We start from the raw sequence: 27,467 nt of genomic DNA, 5'->3' as shown, positions 1-27,467 counted from the left end.
ACCTTTGATGCGAGTTGTGATACATCCAGGGCTTAATTTGTAAATAAAAGAGTGCCGGTGCCCAAAGCTCTGAAACATGCGGGTGGTGCACTTATATGTGTGTACATGAAATACCAAGGCTACCTAATCCTAAATCCACCTCATGCCTCTTTAATCCACTACCAAACATCCCCTGTACCCTTCAGCTTCCTTTTGTAGGTTCCGCCTTTCTTCCTTAGTGACACTTTTTCCGCCTTTTTCTTCCTCGCTTTTTCCGCTTTTAAAATTTTTCCGTCTCTTGCTCTCTGCAGATGTCTGATGCAGAAAAAATAAGTGCTAGTTCTCAAAAATAAGTGCAGGTGCCCCCACCGGCAACCACTGGCTCAAATTAAGCAATGGATGCAAGCTACAAATGGTCGACTCTTACCAGTTCCCTCCCAAAGGAATTACAAGTGATGACCGTTTGTATGAGGGAAAAATCCATAGCACAAACCGTTATGGAATAGAAGTATAAACACACTTAAGAACGCTATTTGATGAGGCCTCGAAAGGAAGGCGGAACGGATCAGTGGTTAATTGTGGCTTTAGGCCGCGCATACTGGAATAGGTTAATTACCACACATGGGGACTGGAAACAGTGATTAATATGTATGAAAAAAAGACTTAACTAAGTCAAAGCCAAAATATAGAAAATCTGAAATCCGTCACTATGCCATTTTCATACATCCATCTCCACCCGATGCTTTAATGTCTAAAGGAGAGACAGCACACATTTTGGAATGTGATATTTTAATGTATCAACCCACTCCTCCCCAACAAAATCCCACCTCTCTTAAATTCAACTGTATCCAATAAATTTTGACTGGGAAGACATCCCTCTTTAGGAAGGCAAGATAACCCGCCTGTGACGTTTGGTTAGCACAAATGGAAAAAGCTCTCATGATCATTAACTGCCATGTTTTGCTTTTCCTGAAGCTACAATTGCCTTTAAATTGGCATGACGTTCAACTGAGCTCCAAAGTCCATGGTACACCTGGGCGGCACAGCCTGCCTACGGTGGGGGAGGATAAGCACTGCACTGTGTAACAAAGGGGATGGTCATGTTTGTACTAATGCATCGTTTCCTTCAGTAGAGTTAGAGAAGCCTTCCTTCCTTCAGTGAAGGATGGACAGACGGCAAACAGAAGGAAGGGGTGGCCTATGTGGGTGCGCGCACAAATCAGGGTGGGGTTCGTGCATACATAGGACTAGGAAAACCCTGCAGCCCTGAAGAAGTTGCATAAAATGTGCACAATTCATAAAGTCACTTCTGCATCCATGTTGGAATTAAGGGCGTAAATTGCCTGTTTAACAGCATACACTCATAGCTTGTATTCACAAACCAAAAACACTTATATGGCACACAGAGTAGGTGATCTGCCTTTCATGGTGGAATGCCTCGAAAGCAAGTGAACCCCTCTAGCCTGCAAGTGTGAGCATTGACAAACTGTTCCTTCCCAAGACACAGTCACATTTGTACTTTTGTCAAGGCAATCTATATCCACAATGTGCATGGGAATGCAGCAACCCCAAAACTGGGATATGTGAAGGATATTAACTCATTGGAAGCAGAGAAAATAAAGTTTTAAAGTTCATTTGCATTACTGCAAATTATTTAAACATGTACAACTGTACTCCAGCTACATTTACTGAAAACAAGACTAAAAGGAAACTCGTTTTTAGGCGTATTCACCCTACATGGAATATCTGAGATAATGTAATCATATTATTTTGTGCCAATTTTGGTTTATGATTCAGACCCGTTCCTTTTTACGTAGAAGCCTAAGGTTTGCTAACGACTTCTTGGGGACAGTCTGAAAGCTTCCCTGGGAATACATCCTGCCCGTTGCTCACAATTAGCTTTGAGGTTTGTAAATCACATTTACTGGTTTTCTATTTGCTGGCTTTATTTGTTTTAGGCTGTCCAGCTTGAGTCCGTCCCTCCCATGGAGCATAGCCTATTTAATGTATTCTTCCACGAGTGCTCACTTTCTGTAAACAGGCCTTTGAATCTTGTTTTTATCTTGTCACATTTGATGTGCATTCAAAGACAGAGGTTAAATATCAGGCTCTGGCTTCCGAGGGAGCTTGGTGTTTTCGTTTCTTTCTATGGCTGCAAAGTGATAAAGTTTATGTGACAATCTTGCTGTGAAAGGACAAGCTTTTTTTCTAGAACACTACATAATTTAAATGTCTGAAAATGAACGTGTGCATATATTTCAGAATATATCCGAATCAGGAAAGGAAGCAAAGGAGGTGCTTTTTGGGGGGGAATTCTGAAGTGTGGTGGAAACAAATATTTTAATACGATCAAAACAAATACAATAGGCGATGATGTTTCCACGCATTATCGTTTGGGCACTGTATGCTTTTAACAGTAAAACACACCATGCATACTTCACACTAAGACACTCCACTCTACGACACGCAATTCCACTCTACTCTGCGACACGCCATTCCACTCTACTCTATAAAGCCACTCCATTCTGCGACACTTTCTTCAACACCACTCTACTTTATATACCACTCCACTCTATAACACTTTACTCCACTCTACGACACTGTACTCCACTCTATGACATTGTACTCCACTCTATGACAATGTATGCCCCTCCACTCTATGCCACTCCACTCTTCAGCACTCTATTGTATGCCATTCTATGACACTCAACAACATTTTACGCAAGTCTATGCCACTCTACTTAATGCAACGCAACTATCTCGATGCCAATTTACTTCACTCTTCGCCACTCCACTCGGACACTGTGTGCCACTCTACGCACTTACACTCCTCAAAGCTCTACTCCCTCCACTACACTCCATGCCACTCCATTCTATGACACTTTACTCCATGACAATCTACTCTAATCTACGCCACTCCATTCTACTCCACTGTACCCAACTCCCTCTACATCACTTTACTCCACTATATGGCACTCCACTCCAGGACACTAAGCCACTCCACTACACTCTATGCCACTCCATTCTATTGCACACTACTCCACTCTGACAATCTACTCCACTCTATGTAGCTACACTCTACACAACTCTCTATGCCACTCCACTCTATTACACTTCACTTCACTCTAAGACAATCCATGACACTCCAAGACCCTCTTCTCCACTCTATGATCATCCACTGTAGGACCTTCCACTCTACTCCCTCCACGACAATCCACTCTACGACACTATGCCAATCCATTGTATTACACTCTATGCTCATACACAGCTACTCTCGCCACCACACCCTCTCGCCACCACACTCTATGCCAGTCTATCCCACTTCATAACATCTCCTGCTACGACACTCCACAACACTCTCCCCTATGCCATTAAGTTTTAGTCATGCCGAACAACACAGCAAGAACACATTAGCAAAGCCATTAGCTCTTGCATAGACGAGACCTATTGGCGTTGCCAAAGCTTGCTCTTTATGCAGGGATAGCTCTGAGGTAAATGTGTTCATCGATTGTTTTAGAGAAAATTATAGTACCTTAGCCTCTGTTACAACTGTCTCTCCTAACAAACAACAGGCATTGACAGAGCAGAGGTTACTGATCAGAGTCCAGAAGGAGCTTTTTGAATAGAGCACTTGGTCTATTGTGAGGGTAGCTTGTCATAGTAAACAATTACTTATGCTAAGCCACACTAACTGATGCTTCTAAAAGTGGGTCCCACCACTGCAGCGAGTACAGGTTCTTAACTAAATCTGAGCCGTGGGTGTTGCAGCCGAGAAGGGAGAGAATGTATTTATTGTTTTGTGAATTAGGTTATACAGGAATTCCATGAATTCTTGAGAGTAGAAGAACTGTGCGGTGGGTGAATTGGATAAAACTTTTATAATCTAGCGGGGTTCCCAGACACTATGCCTTGGAAACTCAAGCAGATGTTCTAGAGCACTCTGAAATGACAAATAATAATCCGAGGAGGGTGGGGGGTCCCTGGGACCCCTGTGCTTCCCCTCACAAGGGGCATCCTTAGGGAGCGCACTGCCTGTGAGCTTCCGCTACGTGGCAGACGGGTATTTTGCCTTGTGCCTGCCTCTTTGTCTCTGCACCAGCATCAGTACATTGCACAAGCAAAAAGACAAATTATCTTCTCATTTGCATGAGGCCACGCCCCTATCCGAATGAAGGCACACTTGTTAGGATTGCACCTGCACATAATTAGCACTGTGTGGTCCATTTTACAGAAGGGTCTACAGCCCTTCTGTAATACCACAGTGCCACAGATATGCAAAAAGCGGGCACAAATGCCTGCCTTGCCCTTGGGGCACTATGTATAATATATCCCTTTGTTTACTAATGTCCTCAAACCCATTTTTAGGTTTCACCTGCAGCTTGCATGCACTGTCTGCAAAAGCTATAGTCCTTAAAAATAAAATTCTTAAAAAGGACCTTCGAAGTCCGCCCATTACTCACCTCGACTTACCATTTGTTGGCTCCCAGGGCACTCGTATTTTTATACTTCCCATTGGTAAGCATCTCCTCCTCCCGTCAGCTTCTTCCTGAGACTTCTCTGCTTCTCCATGCCGTGGAGCACGGACAAAGTACAGCTTCCTGTAACCAGTGTCCTTCCACTGGCCACAGGTTCCTGCAGGTACTCTTTTGCTAATTTTGGACATCCCCTCTTATAGAGTGCATGTCCAAAAGTAACCCTTCTTCATCCTGCCCGCCCATGTTTCCCCAGCACTCCCACGCCCTCCATTGTTTTTCTAACCTCCTGCCCACCGATGTGTCGCCTGTGCAGCTGTACAACATGGCTTATGGGGTGGGGGGGGGGGGAGGGGGGGGGGGGAACACTACCATGCGGGCAAACGCAGCAGCCTCATGGTGCTTTTTATAGTGCTTTTACCTTTCTTTTTTAGACATGTTACACAGTGCTACATGTAAAAAAACATTGATAAAGTCAACAGATTTCAAAGAGGCGAAACCTATTGGCTTTGCCATTGCTTGTTTTTGTGCGCTGCCACATAGTTTCTGTTCTGGTTTCCAGCCAGATCAGACGGATCTCTAGATACATTCTGCCTTTTCTCCTAATAAACTGTTTATTCAGTTATTCCTGTGACCCACCAATCAAATATGGGGGCACAAGAGGGCAGCAGTGTAGTGTGATAGGGCCAGCTTCATTCCTATGCCTGGAGGACAGATATAAACAGCACAAAAGCAAGTGGGGCAATACACAGGGTGCTCGGTATGCCACTTCCGGTATGAGTAACTACCTGCAGTCTGGTCCAAGAGATGTCTCATCCCTCCCGTAGGAACCCTTTAAGGGTAGGAATCATCTCTTTACTGAATGTAACCACACTGTTGAAAGCAGTTATTTACTTGGCAGAGGGTTGTGTTATTTTTACGGAAATGCCGGTCTTTGGCTGATGAGAAATGCCATGCAGTAAAATCACCAAGTCGCTGGTGAATCTCAGGAAAACACAACCAGAGCAAAGTAAAACCCATTAAAAAAAACTCATGCAAAGAAAAAAAAAAAAAAAAGGTGAGACTTGTCCTGCATTATATTGTGGAATGGATTAATCCGACACTGTTGACAAAAGGCATATACCTAAGAAGAAGGCAGCTGAAGACTGCGAATTGAGTGACAACATTTGGTTGAAAACACACAAAAGTACAAAACAAGAACCTGTACCACACCCACTGGGGAGCACCCAGATGTGTCACACAGGGAAACCTTGAGACGCCAGATTGGCGGCCGCTCAGCCTCGGTTTCACTCCTGCCCTCGCGAGCTCCCAGTTCGCTGCAGTGATTGGACAATTCCTGGGGGATTCCATCAATTACAGACTGCACTCAGGGCTTTTCACTGATGATGTGTTTTCCTTTTAATGCGGCAGCAGCTGCGACCTGCATTTAGCAGTCAGGTTTTCTTAAATGATTAATGGCAGATTTCACCTCTTCGTGAGCTTTAGCGTTCAGCTAAGAAATACAGCAAGGCCTTGTGCAAGTACAGCACGAGCCTTTGCTGTCTGCCAAGCCCTAGGCCACACACCACCCTGTGGTCACGTGCTCCCAGTGGCATGGGCGTGTCTGCCAACCCTCTCCCTCAGCGCAGCCTACTTTATTCTTATACATTCTGAACAGATGCAAATACACATTGACTTATTTCCACATGTGCAAGAGTGGATGAGGGGAGGGGAGGGGGGGGGGGCTAATGGGGATCTGGGGTGTTGTGGTACTAAATGCGTTTCTCCTGAGGCACCAAATTGCTGATCTCTTCAACAGTGGTGAATTGGTACAAAAACAGAAGTATACCACTTGTAAGGCCACCAATCATCAGCGGGGTCTTAAACTTGTTGTGGTGTAGTAACTTCTGTACCGCATTTATCAGAATTCCAAGCACGCCGGTCATTATCCTACATCTGGAAATTTTGACTAGGTATATTAAACCTGCCGACAATGTCTAGCGAATAAAAAATGCGTAATTTGGTTCAGTAAGCAACAAATTCTACGAGCAATGCCCTGGTTTCTGAATTCAACCTCAGAATAGGTGGTATTTACTCATCCCACAGGATTGGTATTTACCATGTGAGGTGCACAGCCTGTTCTCATGTGCCCCATTCTTGATCTTAGCCTACAACTCCTTCCTACCACAGCCTCCATGATCACAGCTCAATTACTGCGGGCTGCCACGTATCCAGTGCCCCAGCACAGTACCGCCCCTTTCGGAAAGGTTGAAGCTTTTTTAATGCACATGGATCATTTCAAACCACAAAGTGCTAGACTCCAAGGAGCATTCTCGACATGGATGGCAGCGGCTGCCTGGAAGTCTCATGTAATATCTTGTGGCATCTCCTGTGGGCTTTATGAAGCCTTGGGTTGACTGCAAAGTGATTGTCTACCTGGAAACCATCATCCCTGTGGTGATGAACTGCATGCACATACTTTTTTTGTACAGCAAGTGGCAGCTTGGCACAAAGAAAGAAGGGGGGGTGGGGTAGAGGACAGCGGGGAATCAGGAAAAAAAATAATATAAAAAAATAAACCTTACCTTCTGCCGCCCAGACACAGTAGACCGCCTCTGTGCTTGACTTCTGGCAGTCTCTGGGAGGGCATAGGCTTTTCACCCAATGCAGCCGCTGCTCTCATGCTATAAGAGCAGCGCCAGGTTTGCTCTGAGCGGCCTGCTCTGCTGCTCAGACACTGCCTGCGGCTTTCCTCAACCCGGCTGTGAATGCAGCTGGGTTAGAGAAATAGAAGTGCGCATGTCTGTTTGGCCGGCCTCAGACAGCCGGCCAAACTTACATGCGCACTTCTAAATGCCCACCACTCCTGCCTGTAATGGCCAGGCCCACATGCACATACCGTCAGCCAGAGCCCCTTGCAGAAAAATAAAATGATAATATTGTTTCAATGTTTCATTCTTCTGCAACTGACTGACCAGTGGGGCGATGCTCTTCCACCATTACAGAGGACTGCCCCTGTGTACAGCTATCGCCAAACTGAATGTGGCCATTTGATTGCAAAGAGACATCTATAGCTTACTTTATGCAGCAGTAGTCCATACGGAGAACACTGAAGAGCCACTATGAGAACATTTTGGGAGAGCGATTTGTGAGCTTAAATGCTACAAACTGAACAAGAACGAAATCTTCCCTTACCATCAACCCATGAGGCACAGATTGGGATGGGACTGGATCACAGCAAATAATTCAATAGCATCGGTGGACGAATACAGACCTTCATACTTCTACAAGCAGCGAAAGCGGAGCACCTCATATGACTAACAATTTGCTTCCCTTTTCATAAGGTCTTGTTCAAGAAGACATGGAGGTAATAGATGGAAGTACCTGCTTTCACTATCTGCCAGGCTGTAATCCGCAAGGCGAATTTCTTTCCGGGTAGCAATAAAATATTCATAGGGTCTGAAAAGCTTCATAAATTCAGTGTTGAAATTGAATGTTATTCATGGTTCGCTACCGTGCTTTTCGGATCCAGTTAAAAAGAACTGTGGCAGCACCCTCATATTGTGCAGGTCTTTCTTGGCCATTGTCCTTTCCAAGGTCTTGAATTGCACCTGATTTTTAGCAGGTCAAAGATGATTGGCCGATTATCAACCAGCTCTCTGTGAGGATTCTGGTGGAGTTAACAAGCATTAAGGTTCTTTGTGGCTGCTGGCGCCCGGTTGTTCAGACACACTAGACAGTCCATATTTTCCTATATCAAGCCAAACAGTGAGAGGAATTGTAAATCCATTGGTGAAAGGCGGCTGGAGTACTCTACTAGGTAAAAGTAGAAAGGATCCAGAGCGAGCAACGACAAGGCCAAGTGTATCGGTTTTAACAAATTAAATTGTGTGTCAAATGGTAGATGGGATGGGGTAGCGATCTATGCCACTTACAAAGTAAAATTATGAAGGTTCTTGCACACCACGGCTGGCAGCACTGTCAGCTGAGTGAGGCCTGGTGATGGCTGTGAGAGCCAAGGGTGCTGCAGATCACCCTGGAACGGGCTACCAGAGAAGAAAGAAGAATGACGTGTGTGTGTGTGTGTGTGTGTGTGTGCGGGGGGGGATACTGGGAGACAAAGAAAGGTAAAAGTTTAACATCAAAGCTGAACCATACTGGCACAGCTGTTTCTATGTTCCATGATTGAAAAACAAGCATTGGCAAAGCTTACAGGTCTCACCTTTAAAAAGTGAGTGCCGACCTATTGGCTTTGTCAATTTGTTTGTCTTTTATTGCACCGCTCTAAAATGCCTATCAGACATGTTAGAATAGCAACGTTAAAGAGCCAAAATGGCTGTCCGTGTATCAACGGATGTTTACAAACTGTGGCTTTCTTAGAATGGTCTCCTTTCATTAAAAAAAGATTCCAAAATGTCCACCATGTGCCAGCATTTGTTGTGAGACACCAGAGGCCATTTTGGATTTTTTCACTTTACCGTTATGACATCGCCACGGAGGGTTTTGGCAGGTAGCTATTTTAGAACAGTAAAGTAGAAACTAAGCGAAGTGCACAGGAGCACCGAAAGAGAATCTAGCAATGTGGGAACACATTGCGGCCGCTAGGCCTTCTTGAAAACAAAATAAATGAAAATGGCAAACTGAACATGGAGGGACAGTGGCACATCCAGGAAGAAGAGTTGATGCAGGATAAGGGGTCCAGAGCGGGAGGAGGCGGGCCTCCTAAAATAAAAAAGTAATTCAAAAAAATTAAAAGAACCATGTGAGGGGGAGGGTCAAAGCAAAAAAAGAGCAGGTTCGGAAATGTTAGAAAAATAAGTAGGCAAAGTAGACAGCATGAAAAGAAGACTTGCTCCCATGAAGGTCTGAGAGAACAATAAAAACAGAGTGCTCTCAAGCCAGAAATGAAAGAGCACACTGAAACAATCAGAATCAATGTAAATCAGCATTGCTCCAGGGGCGAGACAAACACCAAATCGGGAGAAAAGACAGTTAAAAAGGTACAGATAATTGAGATAGACAAGAAAGCCATCCAATCATGGGCAAGGAGCTCGTCCAAAGCCAATATGTAATGTGTTGTTGACAAACGGTCTTGGACAAGAGACAGCTAAGAGCCATCTGTAGGCGAGATGGAATAAAGAGTGCCAAAGATCAGAACGAAGAAACCCTGATAGCTGTACTTGAGACACAGCACTGGGAGGCCAAAAGCGTGCAGCAGATCAGGACTCTGGAGGATCGGACTCTGGAGAATCAGACGGTGGAGTACTGGCCATCCTGCTGGTGAGTGTCAGTGATGGATCAAAGAGTAAAAGGTGCAGCAGACTACAGCATGCCAGCAAAAACAACCTGCACCCAGAAGCATCAGTGAACCACTCTTGAGCAAATCCTTATTATAAACATTTACATAAAAGCAATTACAACAAAAAATAATTAAAAATTAAAATATAATTAAAAAGTCAATGACGTTCCTAAAATTGAATAAAAAATTTAACAATAATATGAATAGGATCAAGAGAACGCTTTAACATATGTGACAAGCCCGTCTTTCAGTGAACCATGCTTGCATTTTTGACATTCCATGTAAAAATAAGTACTCAAAGAGTATAGTTTGGGAACTAGAGCAAGCATGCCTTCACTAATTTAATTGTGTGTCCCTACTGGTGCTACCGTGCAAGTGCGAAGCACAACTAAAAACACACACAGCAACGAGGGGACAGCAGGGCCAATTCTTACAGGGGACAATCGAATCAGGAAAACCAAACAGGCTGGAGATGAGAGGGGTAGGTTACATATATATTGTTCATTGGCATTTAAAAAAAAAAAAAAAGTCAGCAACAAGGCCAATATCTATAACCTGTAGATGACGCCAAGTTGGAAGTCAACCAAAGAGAAATTAAGCAGAAAGACTGCCTGCACGGATGTCAAGTACAGCAAAAAGTGCTAGTGTTAAAACATAAATTAGGAGATTACCTGTAAGAGACATTTAGTAGCAACAGCAGAAACATGGTTAGGTTGAGAGGCCCTGGTTCTCTCCACCCATCCGCAGTTTCCACTTCTACACAAGTTAACTCGTGTCCTGCTGACACGTGTGCTCGGACGGCTAGAGCGGTCGACCTCGAAGCTGGGGAACTGGGTTCGATTCTCGGCAGGGCCGCTCAACATCCTGTGATTCTATTTGTATTATTTGTACTGTATGATCTACTGATTTACCTATTTGACTTTACCTCATGTACCCTTCTGTACTGTATGATCTATTGATTTACCTATTTGACTTTGTTCCTTCATGTACCCTTCTATGTAAAGCGCTCTGATATCTGCGAAGATCTTGTTCGCGCTATATAAAACTTTGAAATAATAATAATAATAATAAATAACGTAATCTCCTAGTGCCTTACAAAATAAATATATGTCTGGCTATAATGCAACTGATGCTCATGTAAAGCGCTCCGATACCTTCGGATTGAGTTGCGCTATAGAAAACTCACCCCCCTTCCCTCCAAAAATACCCACAAAACATTGGGAAAGCCTCTTTTTTGAAATTCATGAATGACCGCGTCTGTCTGGGTTGTTTTTTGCATGTTTGTGCCACGCTAAACCAAGGCAGATTTGACATGAATGATCTTGTGCATTCCAGGTCAAGTGATATTTCAAACTTAAGAGGCATGGCTCAAGAATAGGGTAAGACTAGCCAATTCTAGTCACTAAACCCAAACCAATACTCCTCAAAAATAGAGTGTTATAGATATTACAGAGTCAGTTCTGAAATGAAATTAAATGAAATTAGATATTTATAAAGCAAGCGGATACTCACAAGGAGTGTCTCGGGCTAATCTCGAAACTGACGCATCATGTAGAATCACCCCACCAGTAGTTATTGTTGTAACAGCCACGTTTTAAGTTGTTTTCTAAAAAAAAGCAGGTCCTGAGCCTGTCTAAGATGTAGAGGTAATTCAACGAGCCGCTTGAACCTGGAATGACCTTCCTCCAATCCAAGATTCTCTGCAGTCCCAAGACTATATGAAAACTGCGGCTTGTGGGAGCATTGCTATAATTATTTGCTCATCTATACGGTTTTGAAGGCAAAGAACATCTTTTCATTACGAAAAAGTATATAATTTAAAAATAAAATACTATTTAATTGCCTTTAAATTCTCTAGCTTGCCATGAGAATTACCTATTTATTTGCTAAAAGATTTCCCCTTGGTGGTGTAAAATGGTATAACGAAAAGATTTAGAATTTATCTTCAAGTGCATTTCATTCTAAATTCTATGATTAACAAAAATCATGTACCCTTAAATGATGGTTTCTGTTGAATGCAGTTATTTTTAAAAATGAGACTGCAACACCCAGATGTTCTTGGTTATAAAAAGAGAGCAGGAATTGACAGTAACTCTACACCCCCACCCCAGCATTAACTGGCTTTTAAGCCTCCTCTCCGTTCATTTCCTTCTCTGCGCCCCTGACAAGCATAGTGTTGGTCTCGTCTGCTTCCCTGGTCTTGCTCACCCTGCTCCTAACTCCACTGTAAGATGGCTGCCCTTTTTAGCGATGAGTCAGCCTTCCCGCAGCCTACACTGCAGGGTCATCAACTGAACTGCCCACCTTTGTAAAGAATGGAGAAAGGCCAGTTTACTTCCTGGGTGCACGTTGGGCCATCCCAAAGCTCCAAACCTTCCAGCCCTCACTGGTTAGCTAAACATCTGCATAAAGTGACCAGAATTTTAAAGCCAAAAACCGGGACATTTCACAAACATAGAAGTAGGACTACAATTTTACTTCAAGCGATGAGATCGCTCCTCAGCAGAGAATTACAGAACAGGCAGTAAGAACATACATAAAATGTAATTTTTAAGCCCAGTAGCTTGCCTGTTAATTAAATTGCTTTCTTGAAACAACTGCTAACTTTCCCTGCTCTGTAAAGCATAAAAAACACCTCGCACAGTTTTCAGTCACCCCTCTCTAAAAACCGGGACACGAGCTACATTTCTTAAAAATTTGCTGGGACAGCTGGTTAAAAACGGGGACTGTCCTGGCAAAACGGGGTCGCCTGGTCACCCTACATCTGCAGGCTGCAGTGATTTCATCCGCCTACCAACATCCGGATTTGGTTTGCAAAACCGGGACTTGGGAGAGCAACGAGGAACGCCATCTTTAGTCTTTCATTACAAGAATTTATATTCTTAGCAGGTGCACCTAGAGGATCAGCTACCCCATTGTGTTTTACAAACTTAAAGGAGCACCTTCATGTCCCCAAAGGTTTCAGGGCCAAATCTTCATTAGTAAGAAGCCTTATTACCGAGCCCCTTCTGAATGCAAAGTCTGTGTCAGAGTTGTGACAGTTAAGCCCCGAGGGAATGAGGTCTCGAAGCTTAAAAATGACATTTCCCATGCTGAAGCTATCCGCCACAGACAATTTATCAGACAGAGGGGAAAAAACCTCATTCTGGGGCGCGATGTGCGCCCAGATGTCGAGCAACTAATTTACCAATTGCTGCAAGTGCAGCGGCTAATGCACAGTAATTACTATTGTGCTGCTCTGGCCTGATCCTGACCTTAAGTGGACTAAATAACAGGTCTCACCTAACGTCAGCACATGCTAGCGTCGCGATGAGGGAATATCTCAAGCTTGCTTGATTTTAGTCTTCTAACCTGAGAACCCGCAGTTTGCAGACGTGATGGTGTCTTCTTAAAGGGGCATCTGGTGGATGTTGCTGTACATCTAAAAACCCAAGTAGAGGTCAAACAAAGCACCACTCTAGAAGGACTACTGGCAAAGAAGGGCTGTACAAGGAGAACAGTTTTTCCTTCTCCTGTGTACGGCCCAGCGCTTAATATATAACATAATAAGTGCCAGGGGCCTGCAGGAGGCCACTGCAGCTTGCACTACCCAAAGCCCCGGTCATTAATGCCAGATGGTACCAAAACAACTACTAACCATCTCTCTCGCCTGCAAGTGCGATGGGTCAGATTATTCCAGGCCCCCAAAGCTAAGGAAATGGCTGGAGAGACAGTATTTTTTTATGTATATTGCACTCCTAAACAACCGTTGTTCAGCTGATCTCTAAATTAGATGAGCAGAGCCACCATGTGGCAGAGTCTCTTAAGTGTGGTGAGGACAATTAAGTGCCGGTGACGATCACCGGAACACCACCGGCACAAGTTAAGCACTGGTATGGCCCCTTTAAGTAATTTCTCTCATAGTTGTTGGACGTCTATAAATGTGGCTAACTGACCCAAAAGAATCCAATTATTTTAAGTAAATCATTAAACCTTGATTCAGTCATAGTACAATGACAGTAGAGATGCTACCACTATGCAGACCATTAGGAAGGCATCATCCAGAGTACTGACTTAATGGGGGTGAGGCTGGTTTACCTTTGTGAGTCCCTTTCTTTAGTGGGGACGGAAGCCCTCAAAGTTCATGACAAGCCCGTGAACCTCCCTCCCCATTGCATGCCAGCTGGATTCCGTACACACGATTACTGTAATAATTTCCGATACTACAAGTTGTAAGAGTTTACATCACCATCCACTCACTCTGACTTAATCCCTTAATGGAAGGAACCACAGGGTCTTAGCTTTCAAGTGGATAAACTAAGGCAAAGCAATTTCATGTGGTGTCCACAAGCCAATAATTCAAACTAGTGACTGTAGACCAGGATTCTTAACTCACTGCTTTTCAGCAGATGGTCTAGAAAATCACCATCATCTCTTCCGGTCCATACTTGCAAAACCAATTAGGGTGGGACGCGTCCATGTTCCATGGTATGAGCATCAATAGAGACTTATTGTTATGCACAAGAGATAAGGATGGAAGTTCTCACTTTTCATTGTTAGGCAAGAGCTGAAACGCTGAAAAATTTAGCACATAAAAAAAGAGCATAGGTGCACTCCACCTTTTCCTTTCTTTCTCCGTATTTGGGTGGAATAAATATATTATATAGTGTTCAATAGCTTATTGTATTTTTAAAATACAAATTAGATCAGATGAGTCTGACTGCGTCTCAGATGTGACAAAAGTGAAGGGAACCAAAACACTTAAGAATTTGCTTAAATCTATACCTACATCAAAAGATTGTAAAATAAAGCAATACTAGAAGAATCAAAAATGAGTGATGCTGGAAAATAAGCAGTGGTTAAGCCAGAAGTGCTTTACCAAAAGAAAACGTGGATTTCATTTAAAGTGAGCAGTGGAAGGATATGAGTTGGCCAAGCAAAAGGATGGGAAAGAAGCTATGCTCCAGAGGAGGGACAAACACAAGATGGACGAGTTGAGGCAAGGAGGAAAGCTGGCAAATTAGAAGCAAGCAAATAAGAATGACAATAAAGTCAACCAATGGTAAGCAGCAAAGGGTGGGCTGTAAGCCCACTGTAAATTCATAATGGGTCTTAAGCACGGGTGTGGACTAAAAACAACTCTCCTTAATCTGTTAAATCCACCTGAGACCAGTCATAGTTTATGTTCATTTTATTACCAATGAAAAACTGGGGGGTGTGGCCCTATGGACTGAAGTGGGATAGGGCCAATATATACTTTTACAAACCAGAGGAACCCACACTTCACGTTATTTCAACAAGTCTTATTCAAGTGAAAAAGAATGAACAACAACTAGTCGGTTCATCTCGGCAATTATTTACGCCTTTTAATCGTATTTTGGAATGGTCTAAACTGTTTTTTAGAAAGAGAAGAAGACTTTCTTCACATACATGACCACACAATTTTGTTGTTTATACAAAAACATATATACAAAAAGAGTGAAACATACAATTATTAGGATTCATTTCATGATACACAACATTATATTCAAAAATGAAAACAAAGGCGGAAAAAGATTATTTTAAAGTGAAAAGGATGTCAAATTATTTCAAATGGACATCAACACAAAAGTACAATTCTTTTCCAAATACTGAACTGTCATCAATTAATGTAGATACTCAGTGTGAAATACATGACAACAATGTTTACAAAAGATAAGGCTTAGTCTTCAAAAAGGGATTTAATCCTTTTTGCCGACGCGTTTCGAGTGTGGGATCCTTGTCCCCAAACTCTCATCAGGGCCAAATCAATCGTTTTCCCAATCCTTATCCTAATAATAAAAAAACAAATTGTACATACTTATTAGGACAGCTTCCCTCAACCTTCTCAGTCTATTTATTATCTGCATGTTATGCACTAAAGTGCCTTACCTCAAAGTCGTGGAGGTGAAGGTCACTCTTGGAGCTTGTGAATAAAGCTGTGTGCACGTTTCTAAAAAAGAGGATTGTTTATATTTATTAGCTGCGGTGATTCTACAACCATTTCTTTTTTAAAATATACAAAGTAGGTGGAAGGACATTCATACCTGCGATTGAGTTTCTCGAGAAATCAGGTGTATGAGCTATTTTTTCTCATCGTTTTTTTTAAAAAAAACGGGACCACTTGTAATTCCAGTTTCTTTCTGTGAAAAGAGTAACCAAAGCGGCGTGTTATGTCTGTCTCTACATGTTGGTTCTTAGCCATTGTTCTCATAGGGGGACTGCTAAACTACTCACACAAGGAATGCGAGCGTTTGGAAGCAAGCAAAGGATCCGCGCTTACCTATTTCTTTAAGAAATAGGTAAGCGCGGATCCTTTGCTTCCAAACGCTCGCATTCCTTGCGTTTGATACAGCATCCCTAACGGGTACTTTCATGTTACCGATTCACAGTCAGTGAACAGTTACCGCTAACCGAGGCTGTTGTGAGACACCGCGATCAGCGTGAGGAAGCTCACGGTGAGTAGTTTAGCAGTCCCCCTATGAGAACAATGGCTAAGAACCAAAATGTAGAGACAGACATAACACGCCGCTTTGGTTACTCTTTTCACAGAAAGAAACTGGAATTACAAGTGGTCCCGTTTTTTTTTTTAAAACGATGAGAAAAAATAGCTCATACACCTGATTTCTCGAGAAACTCAATCGCAGGTATGAATGTCCTGCCACCTACTTTGTATATTTTAAAAAAGAAATGGTTGTAGAATCACCGCAGCTAATAAATATAAAACAATCCCCTTTTTTAGAAACGTGCACACAGCTTTATTCACAAGCTCCAAGAGTGACCTTCACCTCCACGACTTTGAGGTAAGGCACTTTAGTGCATAACATGCAGATAATAAATAGACTGAGAAGGTTGAGGGAAGCTGTCCTAATAAGTATGTACAATTTGTTTTTTTTTATTATTAGGATAAGGATTGGGAAAACGATTGATTTGGCCCTGATGAGAGTTTGGGGACAAGGATCCCACACTCGAAACGCGTCGGCAAAAAGGATAAAATCCTTTTTTGAAGACTAAGCCTTATCTTTTGTAAACATTGTTGTCATGTATTTCACACTGAGTATCTACATTGATTGATGACAGTTCAGTATTTGGAAAAGAAATGTAGTTTTGTGTTGATGTCCATTTGAAATAATTTGACATCCTTTTCACTTTAAAATAATCTTTTGCCGCCTTTGTTTTCATTTTTGAATATAATGTTGTGTATCATGAAATGAATCATAATAATTGTATGTTTCACTCTTTTTGTATATATGTTTTTGTATAAACAACAAAATTGTGTGGTCATGTATGTGAAGAAAGTCTTCTTCTCTTTCTAAAAAACAGTTTCGACCATTCCAAAATACGATTAAAAGGCGTAAATAATAGCCGAGATTAACAGACTAGTTGTTGTTCATTCTTTTTCACTTGAATAAGACTTGTTGAAATAACGTGAAGTGTGGGTTCCTCTGGTTTGTAAAAGTACATTTTATTACCAAGGCACAGAATGCACTTGAATCATCAACCCTCTTTAACATTTATGTGGCCCCACTTGCTAGACTAGTAAGAGCTCAGGGGATGGAGGTGGTGTCATACGCCGATGACACCCAGATCATGGTGTCCCTCTCCCACTCGTTGAGTACCTCCGCGTTCAGCTTCAGGAATTGCATGCAAGCTGTCTCCGATTGGATGATTCAAAACGCCCTGAAGCTGAACGGAGAGAAAACAGAGGTCCTGATCTTTGGAAAGGATCAAAACAGCTGGTCCAATGAATGGTGGCCTTCTTCTCTTGGAGCCTGTCCTGTACCGTCAAATTCCGCCCGGAATCTTGGCGTGATTTTTGACACCTCTTTAGACATGTCACTACAGGTTAATAGAACTGTTTCCACCTGTTGGGGAGTGATCAATATACTTAGAAAAATCGCCCACTATCTTTCTCCTCAAGCTCGCAAACAGACTGTGGTAGCCTTAGTTACATCACGGCTGGACTATTGTAACGCCCTTTATGCAGGCATCAATAAAGGCCTCATCCAACGCCTCCAGACCATTCAGAATGCGGCTGCCAGATTCGTTCTGGGCGTCCCTAACACCGCTTCTGTTTCTCTTGCAAGGAAGAGTCTCCACTGGCTCCCTATCCAGTCTAGAGTCTCCTTTAAAATCCTATGCCTAGTTTTCAGTGCCCTATCCGGCAGCAGCTCTGAGGCCATAAGCTCCCTTTTGAGTCCTTACACCCCTAGCAGAAATCTTCGATCTGCCAACAAGAACCTTCTTACCGTCCCTCGGACAAACAAGGTCAGATGGGGCGGAAGAGCTTTTTCATCCGTGGCCCCTAATTTATGGAATGCCCCCCCCTCTGAGATTAAATCCCAACCCAACATGGTTCTTTTTAAGAAGGCTTTAAAGACGTGGTGTTTCATCAAGGCCTACCACTAATCATGCTCTCTGATCATACGAGTTCATTTGGTTAGGCGCCTTGACGCCCTCTGGGGCTAAGTTGCGCGATACAAATCCTGCTTCATTCATTCATTCATTCATTCATTCATTCATTCATTCATCATTTTACCTATTTCACTATCGATTAGAGAATGTCGTCATTTACATGTATACTTACTTTCTTTTTTAACAGAACTCAGTAGCCAAGCAATCAAGAAGCATTTGTAAATGTAAAGTTTATGAAGACGCTGGAACAAGTGCCCTGGAGGCAGCCGAGGGTCCAGCTAGATAAAGGAGTCCAATAAGCCTGAATGGATAAGAAAACATTTCAACCTGAAATTTGTTCAGGAGGTAGAGACGATGGGTGAACAATATTGCACTCATCAGCAATAGTTCAGAGATGCTGCCAAACAGCTGGGACTCAGTAGGACAAATATTAGCTTGTGCGAATAGTACGTTTTTTAAATCTTGAAAAACCTTACTGGGTGATTTCACTGAAAAGGACATGCGCTGCAAGGGTCGTCGGGAGTGAGGGCTCACTTGATGGGAGGATGGAAAGATCACCTTGAAATGTCCTAGAGATTGAACCAGTGACAAGTTATTCAAGAATTCACAATTTACCTAGGAAACACCGCAACTGAGTTATAGTATAAAAATCAAGTAAATTGGAAATTGCACATCAATGGATTGCAACAGGGAGTATGAAGGGCATATAAAAATGCTGATTTAGAGTGACTGAGAATTCCTGATAAAGCAAATGCGATAAATACAATACAGTATGATATAAAGTTGAACAGATGTACCTATGCACAGTTACTATTCGTGATTATCAGTGAATTGTGTGGAGAAGTGACCACCTATCACACGGCATGCGTGGTGGAGGAGAAGATGGTAAGTGTTCGAATGCAAAAAAACATATAAAGAATCAGTGGCAGCTTTTGAACAGCCAATTGCTCGCACAGAGCAGGGTTCTTAATAGATGTACGCGACAAATGCAGTTTGCACCGTTTTGTTCAATCTGATGGGTTGCTATAGTTTTCTAATTGGTCAACAATTATGTGACTACGCTTCTGAACAATCCGTTAAAACTGATTAACAGGTGTCAAAAATATCAAATTGTCTGAGAACAATCACCCCTGTGACTCTAATGGAAGCAAAATAGGTCACAGAATACCTATTTTATATTAGCGAAAGCAAAGAAGGTCGAAACATTTACTATCTAAAGCAGTGCACAACCGCAGCATGAAGGCAAATCACACGAGGGTACACTTCCGGATGAATCCATTGAAATAACTAGGTGCTCCTAAAGTGTCACAAAATAAAGACAATTAAATCTGACGTCAGAAGAGTGAGGGATTATAAATTAAGATTCCAAACAATACAGGCAAATTCAGGAGTAGATAGAACAAAACACAAAATCAATATTCCTGCATGAACACTTGTTTCAAGCTTGTGCCGCAGAAATCAAGCGATATTAAGTGTTTCTTTTAAGGTAAGGATCGGGCGTAAGGAAAAAAAAATAACTTAACAGGCAAGAGAGGTGACTTTTTTCGGCTATCCTGAAAGGAAACGTTTGTTGGACTTTGTTAAACCACTAAGAGACAGTAGGTCACCTGTACAACGTTAACAATTTATAAATGGGTTGACAGAATACCTACAACAACTAAAAGAATACTGTCTTGTGTGAATTACCTTACATTTTGAGACATAACTGTAGGGCCTCTTAACGGACACAAAACTGCTTGTAATTGCTCTCTATGAACAGGTGAATGTGGGCGATGGATCTGGGAGGAATGTTTCCTTTATTGATATACATTAAACATACACATTACAAATATATTATATTTTCATTTTAGGCTGAATTTGTTCAGCAGGTACTGAAGTATGGCCATTTGCATTCTGCTGTATCTCCATAGCATTTAAAATATTGGTAAGACATTTGAAAAGACCTGTAAGAACGTAAGAGGTTCTAAATGCTTATTTACTAGGGAAATACAATCTGCCTTGTTGTCAATTTGGCCAAAAAGCAGAATGTGCCATAGTGTTTTCACCTATTTCACAAAGGCCACACAAACTGCTAGGAAGTGAATGGACGCCTACTTGGGTCATCTCTATTAAGGAAAATTCACTTTATGTTTTGGGTTGTAGGTGGTACCCACAGCACCAAGAAACCTCTCTGGCTAACTTATCTCTTAACAATAGTTTGTGCCGCTCCGTTGTACGACCCCAAAGGGGCAAAATATTGTACTTACGACACCCATCTGAAGAGCTAGGACTGGAACTAGAGCATCTTAGAAGGTAATATTGCATTTGTTCACATATACATAAAGTTCTCTGGCAGTCCTTCCAAAAGGAGAAATTGATACCTGTATGGAAGCCACCAAATGCCCTGGTTTGGCATAAATTATTCCATGGCACTGCCAACTTGATTAAAATCAAAATTGCCAGACATGTTCTCTTCAAAGCCCCAATATGCATAAATGTATGGAGTTTAGAGGCAATCATTTGTTCTACAGTTGCTAACAATACTCCAGGAACGCCAAAAAAACATGTTTCTAAATCCTGATCGGATTGTCGCTAGGAGGAACAAATCAGTAAAGCAATAGTAGGGTGAATGTGTAGCAACGTGTGCTCTTATTTTTAGCTGTTCTCTAGTATTTAAATGGTGTATCTTAATGCCTCATTGAAATATGGGACCTTGTACCCAATAAGCCTGGTGTGTCCCACAGACTGACACAGAAAAAGCTATTTTTTCACTAGAGAGATGATACGGTCTTGACTATCGGTTCAGAAACTCTAGACAATTATATTAAGCCAGGAATAGATAACCATAGTGTCACTCAGTCAAACTGAGTTCCAAGAGAAAACCTTTTGCAAGTGTTGATATTTCCTGATAAACAATCTTATGCACAAAGTGCCCCCACTGTCTCCTACATGCATGCAGTATGCCAATGATGGTCTGAAACCTGTAGGTAACATTTAATCCATGTTAATCCCCCTTGTAGAAAGTCATTATATAGATGCAGCCATATCGCTGCAGTGACACGTTTACCCCTCTATTAACATGATATATATTCTGTTACAACAGCATGGGAAAATGCAGGCGTACATTGCACATTTTAATCATCCAAGTATCTGAATGACTTAGGCAGACCACTGATAATCAGTACCATAATTAATGTAAAGTGCATTTATGAGTAAAGTGCGACCTCCTAGGGTATGTTTTGGCATGGATATGCCCTAAGCTCCAGTGCCCTGGGTGTGTGGTGTGGTAGGTCTCGCATATAAGGTTTCCCTAAATCCACAAGAGAATGAGCTGATTTTTAGTGTATCTGGGGTGCCCTGGTAGCTCACCGAGGTTTGCCAGCTCCACGGGTGTGGATATGACCAGGTGGTTCCTGAGGGGTCCAAGTCGCTGGAGCAGATGTGCTATGGTAGCTTAGGCTCAGATGTCTTTGATGGTGGAGAAATCGGAGAGGGTCACAGGACAGGGTTAAATACAAAGGACCTCCTCTACCCACCTCTATTAAACTGATGACAACTGGTGGTAGAATGCGGTCTCAAGTTGTGTTAAGGCGGCGTGGTCTGGAAGAACAGACACAGATAACACGGACAACACAGCATACACTGGGAACCTAGGACGAGGGATAAGACTAACAGAGATGGGGGAGGCTATGCTGTAGGCTGTGCTATTCCCTTGCTCTCAGAAATAAGTCAAAATAGGTGATTCAGAGAATCAAGGGGATATACCATGTTTGTACCACACCAGTAAAATGAACATTATACAGTAAAGACCTCTGCTAGGCTCATTAGGAAACTAACTGCTACACAAAGATACAGCATCTTTCTGCCTACAATTTTGGAAGGGGAGAGTTGGCCAAATGTGCATATATGATCCTTCCAGCTAACAGGAACCAGAGCAATAAATTCATAGACCCACTGAGATGAATCAAATTAGACACATGTACCACACACTGGAGAAATGAAGACATCTGTGAAGGTTTTTTGCTGCTAACCAACCTGCAACACAATTCTACGGAGAGGGGTCTACAGTTTGAGATGGGAAATCATTAAATAATCTTTATAGGTCCCCTTCCCCCGTCCTGAGGAAGACCCGTAGCTGAGGAGTAGACTCACCCCTATAGCGCCAGGGTCGAAACGTTGACTCTTACCACCCAACGGGGGCCTGCACCCCGCTGCTGTTTTCCCAACACCCCCTGCAGTTTTTTGAAAAAACCTACAGATGATGAATTTACTGTACTCTGTTAAATAAGGAATACCGTTTTGGTTCTAAGTAACACCAGGGGCAGGCCTACAACAAGTCTAAACCCAGACTTGATCTATTGAATGATTGCAATTGATCTATTTTTTTCCTATACCTCTATTCCTTTTCACGAGCACCCTCCTTACACTCTCTTCATTTCACCACCTGGCTGTAACCAGGTGTTCAAATTGTAAAACCGTGTTTAAATAGAATTCTGAAAATAAAAACTGCCATGAAATATTTTTTCTAAAGAGTTTTGGTTAAAACTTTACCATGGGTACCGTTTGATATATGTGAATGCATTGGGCTTTCTTCCTTTTCTTTGCAGGTAGTAACTACACTTGCTGATTAAATAATTGATTTTCATCATTAATTGATTAATGGAACTATGATCTAGGACCACTTGTTTCCCATACCAATTATGACCCAGGTCCTTTAGATGTCTTGGGTGACCCCATTTTCGCTAGCATACAGTTTGAGATGACCATCCTCTGAAGACAATTCTAGCATTGCACTGATGAGCTTCCCTATTAATAATGCAACTGTTCTCCTACTTCTGGGAAAGCACAATTAGTTTTGAATTAGTGAGCCATGGTCCACAGACTGGCTTTCAGCCACAGCATTTGCAGTCTAAGCATGGAGTCTGCCGAGGCCCTGCCCATCGTGTGCTCGCGTTTTTAGGGTACGTCAAAGTTGTCCTTTTCATGATGTAAATCTGCACCTGTGGCATCCAAGTGTCACTTCTATAACAGAACAGACGGTATGTGTGTCAGGGGACGTAATTGACTGGTGTACCTCTAAGAAAGCAGGTGGACCTCTACACATAGCGAAATCTCTTCCTGTAAGACGCGCATGTGAGAGTGACCAATTATGCTTTTGGAAAATAGATACCACCACACACTCAAAGCTACATTAGGGTCCCTCGTGTCATATGTGTCTGCTGAGAGGGATCCCCTATGATCAGAGATTAAGCACATATCAAGCGACCCAAGCGCATGCAGAAGGTCAGGCAAAACAGTGAAATGAACAGAACTACAAGCACATACTACCAATTGTTAAACAGTATATGCGTGTGCATATGAGCACTGCAGCACTACACACCTGTTCAGATCATTAACATACAACTACAAAACCAGGAAAATCCCTACTGCAAAACCAGCAATGCAACATAAATAACGAAGCAAAACAAATATAATGAAACAAATATGAATAAAACCTATTCGCTCACGTTTGCTCATATTTTTGGACGTTAGAATTTAAATTTTAGTTATGGCCAAAATGCACTAAAGGATACAGTTGGAAGGGCCGGCTTTAGCGCTGTTGGTGCCCAGTGTAACAATCAGTTTTGGCGACCCCATGACCTCCTCCTCGGGTTCCCTCAATACCACCTCATTTCTCCATAGTCCCTCACTTAAATACATTTCATTTGTTTTAAAGCACTGGTAAAGGCTGGCTTCACTACTAACAATGTAATGTAAATATAACCAAATAAACCTTTTTCAGCAACATTAGGAATAGATCATAAAAGACTGGGGGGGACACATAGGGTACTAACTTATTTTATGCAGTTTGCATGCAGCTCTTTGATGACAGTTTGCATCAGTCACTTTTCTATATTTGGCCCTTATCTTTTGAACTGCCGTAACAAAAGGATCTCTGTGGCAAAAGCAATAATCTACTCAGCTATCCACATAAAATACAGATCTGTGATCTGCACGGGACGCGTTCTTTTGCAGCAGGCATCTGAACCCACAGATCTACTTTATGGCGAGTCAAAACTGCCACTAGACAAAACTCTGATCTTTCTCTCTAGTGGGAACAATAATCCCAAGAGTTATCCTGACACTGCCTGTAACTGGATGAACACGGAATTCTGCCGTGGGTGTTTTTAAACGGTAAGTTATTGCTAAACACAGGACCAACCCCCCCCCCCCCCCCCCTTCCCCCCCCCCCCCCCCCGTCGCTGCTCACTTCCCACCGAGTGCAACGGCCGATGCAGCTGCACCAGTCGCACTCCCCTAAAGCCGGCCCACAGTTCCACCCAAAGATATAAACATAAGCCAAAACGCCATTAAAATAATGAAAAGGAACACACCAGGAAAAAGGCATGATTAGAAATTTAAATTAGTAGTGATAGTTACTATTTTAGAGTTGGTTTTCATGTGACCACGGTGCAAGAATTCACAAAGCTTAATGTTTACTTCATGCACATTCCCACAGGAGCATCCTACAATAACATGCGAAAGCTACCCAGACTTGAGAGCATCTGATTTTAACAGAGTAAAGCATCTTGCTACTTCTTTTTGTCTAGTCCCATCACGAGGGCTACATCTCCAGTCCAAAAGCACAAAGGTTGTACAAGGGTTTGCCTAAACAAACAGCAACCCTGAAACACAAATTTAAGTACAACCTAAAACCGAAGTCATTCAAAAAAATTTAGTTTTTCATGATACCTAAATAGAAAAACATCAAGGAACTCCAACCTCTAAAGGCCTCTCTTGGTGTAGCGTGAAGCAGTTACACATTCCTGCAGTGATATAACAATTGTCTAAGAAACTTGCTTTTCCAACATGTCACCAATACTTATTGGCTGTGGCCATGTTGGAAAGAAATTCCCAGGGATCCCTACATTGGTGATGCAACATTCACGCCTTCATACAAAGTACTGGCTTTCGTTCAATACATATTGCTACTGATAGGAGTACTAGATTTTTAAACAATCATCGGCAAAGCGAATAGATCTGGGTTTAATGCACTAACGCAGAAAGATTTAGGACATTAGAGAGAGGCACACGGGAGGGAACCATCAGAAGTGGAACGAGAGAGTAAAATTGTGCATCATGAAGTAGTTGGAGAAGAATAGACCCGAGTAGTTGCAGAAGGATACACCTATACAGCTAATAGCATAAGGTGAAAGAAGAATACTTTACTCCGAAGAGCAAAGCATTGATTGATAAAGTCTCAAGCCAATTGCTGAAACAGACTGATCAAGGTAAGGCGCTCGTTGAAAGGGGTGGACCCAAAGCTCACGCTACGTATACAGTAAGCAGTTGGTATGCTTGACAGCTGAACTGTACAAAATCCAAACCTAAACAATGTACATCAACATATATCAACAGACCATGTCCTTTTTTATAGAGCGGAAGCCCAGCCTTCTCTTGAGCGCACAGTTGCTAAAAAAAATGATTTTGTAACATGGTCGTGACTGGGAAGCCAGCCGGCCGGTTAGGTAAAGTCTAGCTCAGTGCTGCTGAATTTCATCACCACAGTTAAGGTTCCTACTTCACGCTGCAGCAAGAGGGGACAGGCTGCTTAAATTGTCGAAGCCCTTCTATTGGGGTTTATTAACTCTAATTTCACTCCACTTGACCCACTGTAGCAGAAGGCAAGATACGAGAATGATCCAAGTAATTTCTGTCACCCTCCTCATCACCGCGTGGCCACCAACCCAATCTTAAATGGCGCCAACCTACGTAGGCCATGGCCTGACGGCTCGCAAAAAGACCCAGCTATCTCAGATCCCAAGCAGACCTGCAAAGACTGCTGCATAATTCATCACTGCCAGGCCCGGCTCTTGCAGACATCCATTATCGAGAGGTTGGTTTATTAATATGCAAATGGCTCGAAAGGCGAAGCTCGGCTGCGAGATTTGCCAGAGAACGCAACAAAGATTCCTTGCAACATGTTTAGTGGAGGGCTTTCAGAAGGAGGCTGGGCGACTCACCCTTCTTTCCTTGTCTCCATACTCGATGCCCAGTGTGTCCATCGCACGGACAATGGCTGCCAGGGACTGGATGGTGTTACTGTAGACGACAGGCTTGTACTGCTTCACGTCTTCCCCAGAGAAGCCATCCTCGTGGATAATCCTGGTCAGAAAAGAAGACAAAGAGCATGAATTTAGAAGAATTAGGCTGGAATGAAATATTCATTAAACACAGAACCATTTGACGGAAGATGATTAAACTTGTGGCGCACACAAATTCAGTTACAGTCGTCCATTTTAAGGGTTCTCCAAGAAAAGCAACTCAGATCATTATAAAACTGATTCTGTCTCCATTAAAAAAGGCATTAAACCATATTACAAGAAATAACAAATAGAATACTGTATTGATAATCATGCACAGAAGTCTGTAAAAGTTATGCGGATTCCTTCACTCCATTACTCCGCTACCAAACACTGTTGCACACTTCCGTCCATGTCAATTTTATTAATTTAGTCCCTAACTAAGTCACTAACGGAATTATCTATTCCACATCCACTCCATGATATATCTAGTTCCTGGATCCCCTGGTAACTCAATCCCACAATGACACTGCACTGTTTGCATCACGTTAATCAGCCCAGCCATTGCGTCAAGCTCTTTCCCAATATGCTGTCTCTCAACCTCTTGATTCTCATCTTTGTCGTTAAGTCAGTGATCTCACTACTTGCTGTAAAAGCAGCCAAGTAACCCTCCCCTTCCACACTGCACGTCATGACTTCATCCCACTCTGTCACATACAATTTCACTCTTTGCTCGCAGAAAGTCATTAATTTGCACCTGGCATGTCAATCATTTATAGATTCCTCTTCAAGCCTTCAACTGGTCTTCCGGTGACAAAAAAAATCATAATTTCCTAACCTTTTCTGCGTGCAAGTTACTTAACTGATGTGTCTTTATAAGTCACTGTGAAACCTTCTGGCGCAGACTTAAGAAATCAAAAACCCCTACATAAGGAACTCTTCCTACAAGTGCAAATTAGAGTGTGCCCTTCTGGAGACCAAATTTCATGTTTGTCTATGCTGGTGGTAAAGTGATGTCCTAAAAGCCTACGTTGGGCGCCAGAATTAGTTTACCATTGTTTTGCCTCTCTTGAGTGACGGGGAGCATGGGGAGTATGCATAGCCTGGAATATCTCAAAGAACCTTAAATTGCTTAACGGGTTCCTTTCTGCAAGGAATTTATGTGAGAGCTTCACGTGTGAATATTCTGAAGAAATGCAGTGAGGCAAACTGAATTGTGTCAGCAAAGCGCCAGATAGCCACCACTCAGGAATACCCATTGGTGCAGTCTTTGGCTCCATACTA

The 27,467-nt window shown here is 42.5% G+C and overlaps 1 protein-coding gene across 2 annotated transcripts in view; it reads right to left on the bottom strand.

Moving 5' to 3' along the window:
- The window catches only part of GNAO1 (G protein subunit alpha o1), a 687,967-nt gene that overhangs the window by 496,598 nt on the left and 163,902 nt on the right, over positions 1 to 27,467 (bottom strand). For both annotated transcript variants that reach the window (XM_086947686.1, XM_086947687.1), the window contains exon 3: positions 26,124 to 26,265. In XM_086947686.1, the coding sequence (XP_086803812.1) occupies positions 26,124 to 26,265 (142 nt within the window). The remainder of the gene's footprint in view (positions 1 to 26,123; positions 26,266 to 27,467) is intronic.

The sequence above is a fragment of the Lissotriton vulgaris genome, chromosome 12 (genome assembly GCF_964263255.1).
Source record: "Lissotriton vulgaris chromosome 12, aLisVul1.2, whole genome shotgun sequence".
Taxonomy (NCBI): Eukaryota; Metazoa; Chordata; class Amphibia; order Caudata; family Salamandridae; genus Lissotriton; species Lissotriton vulgaris.
The sequence above is the reverse complement of the archived record's forward strand: the minus strand, read 5'-3'. Positions and strand labels throughout refer to the sequence as shown.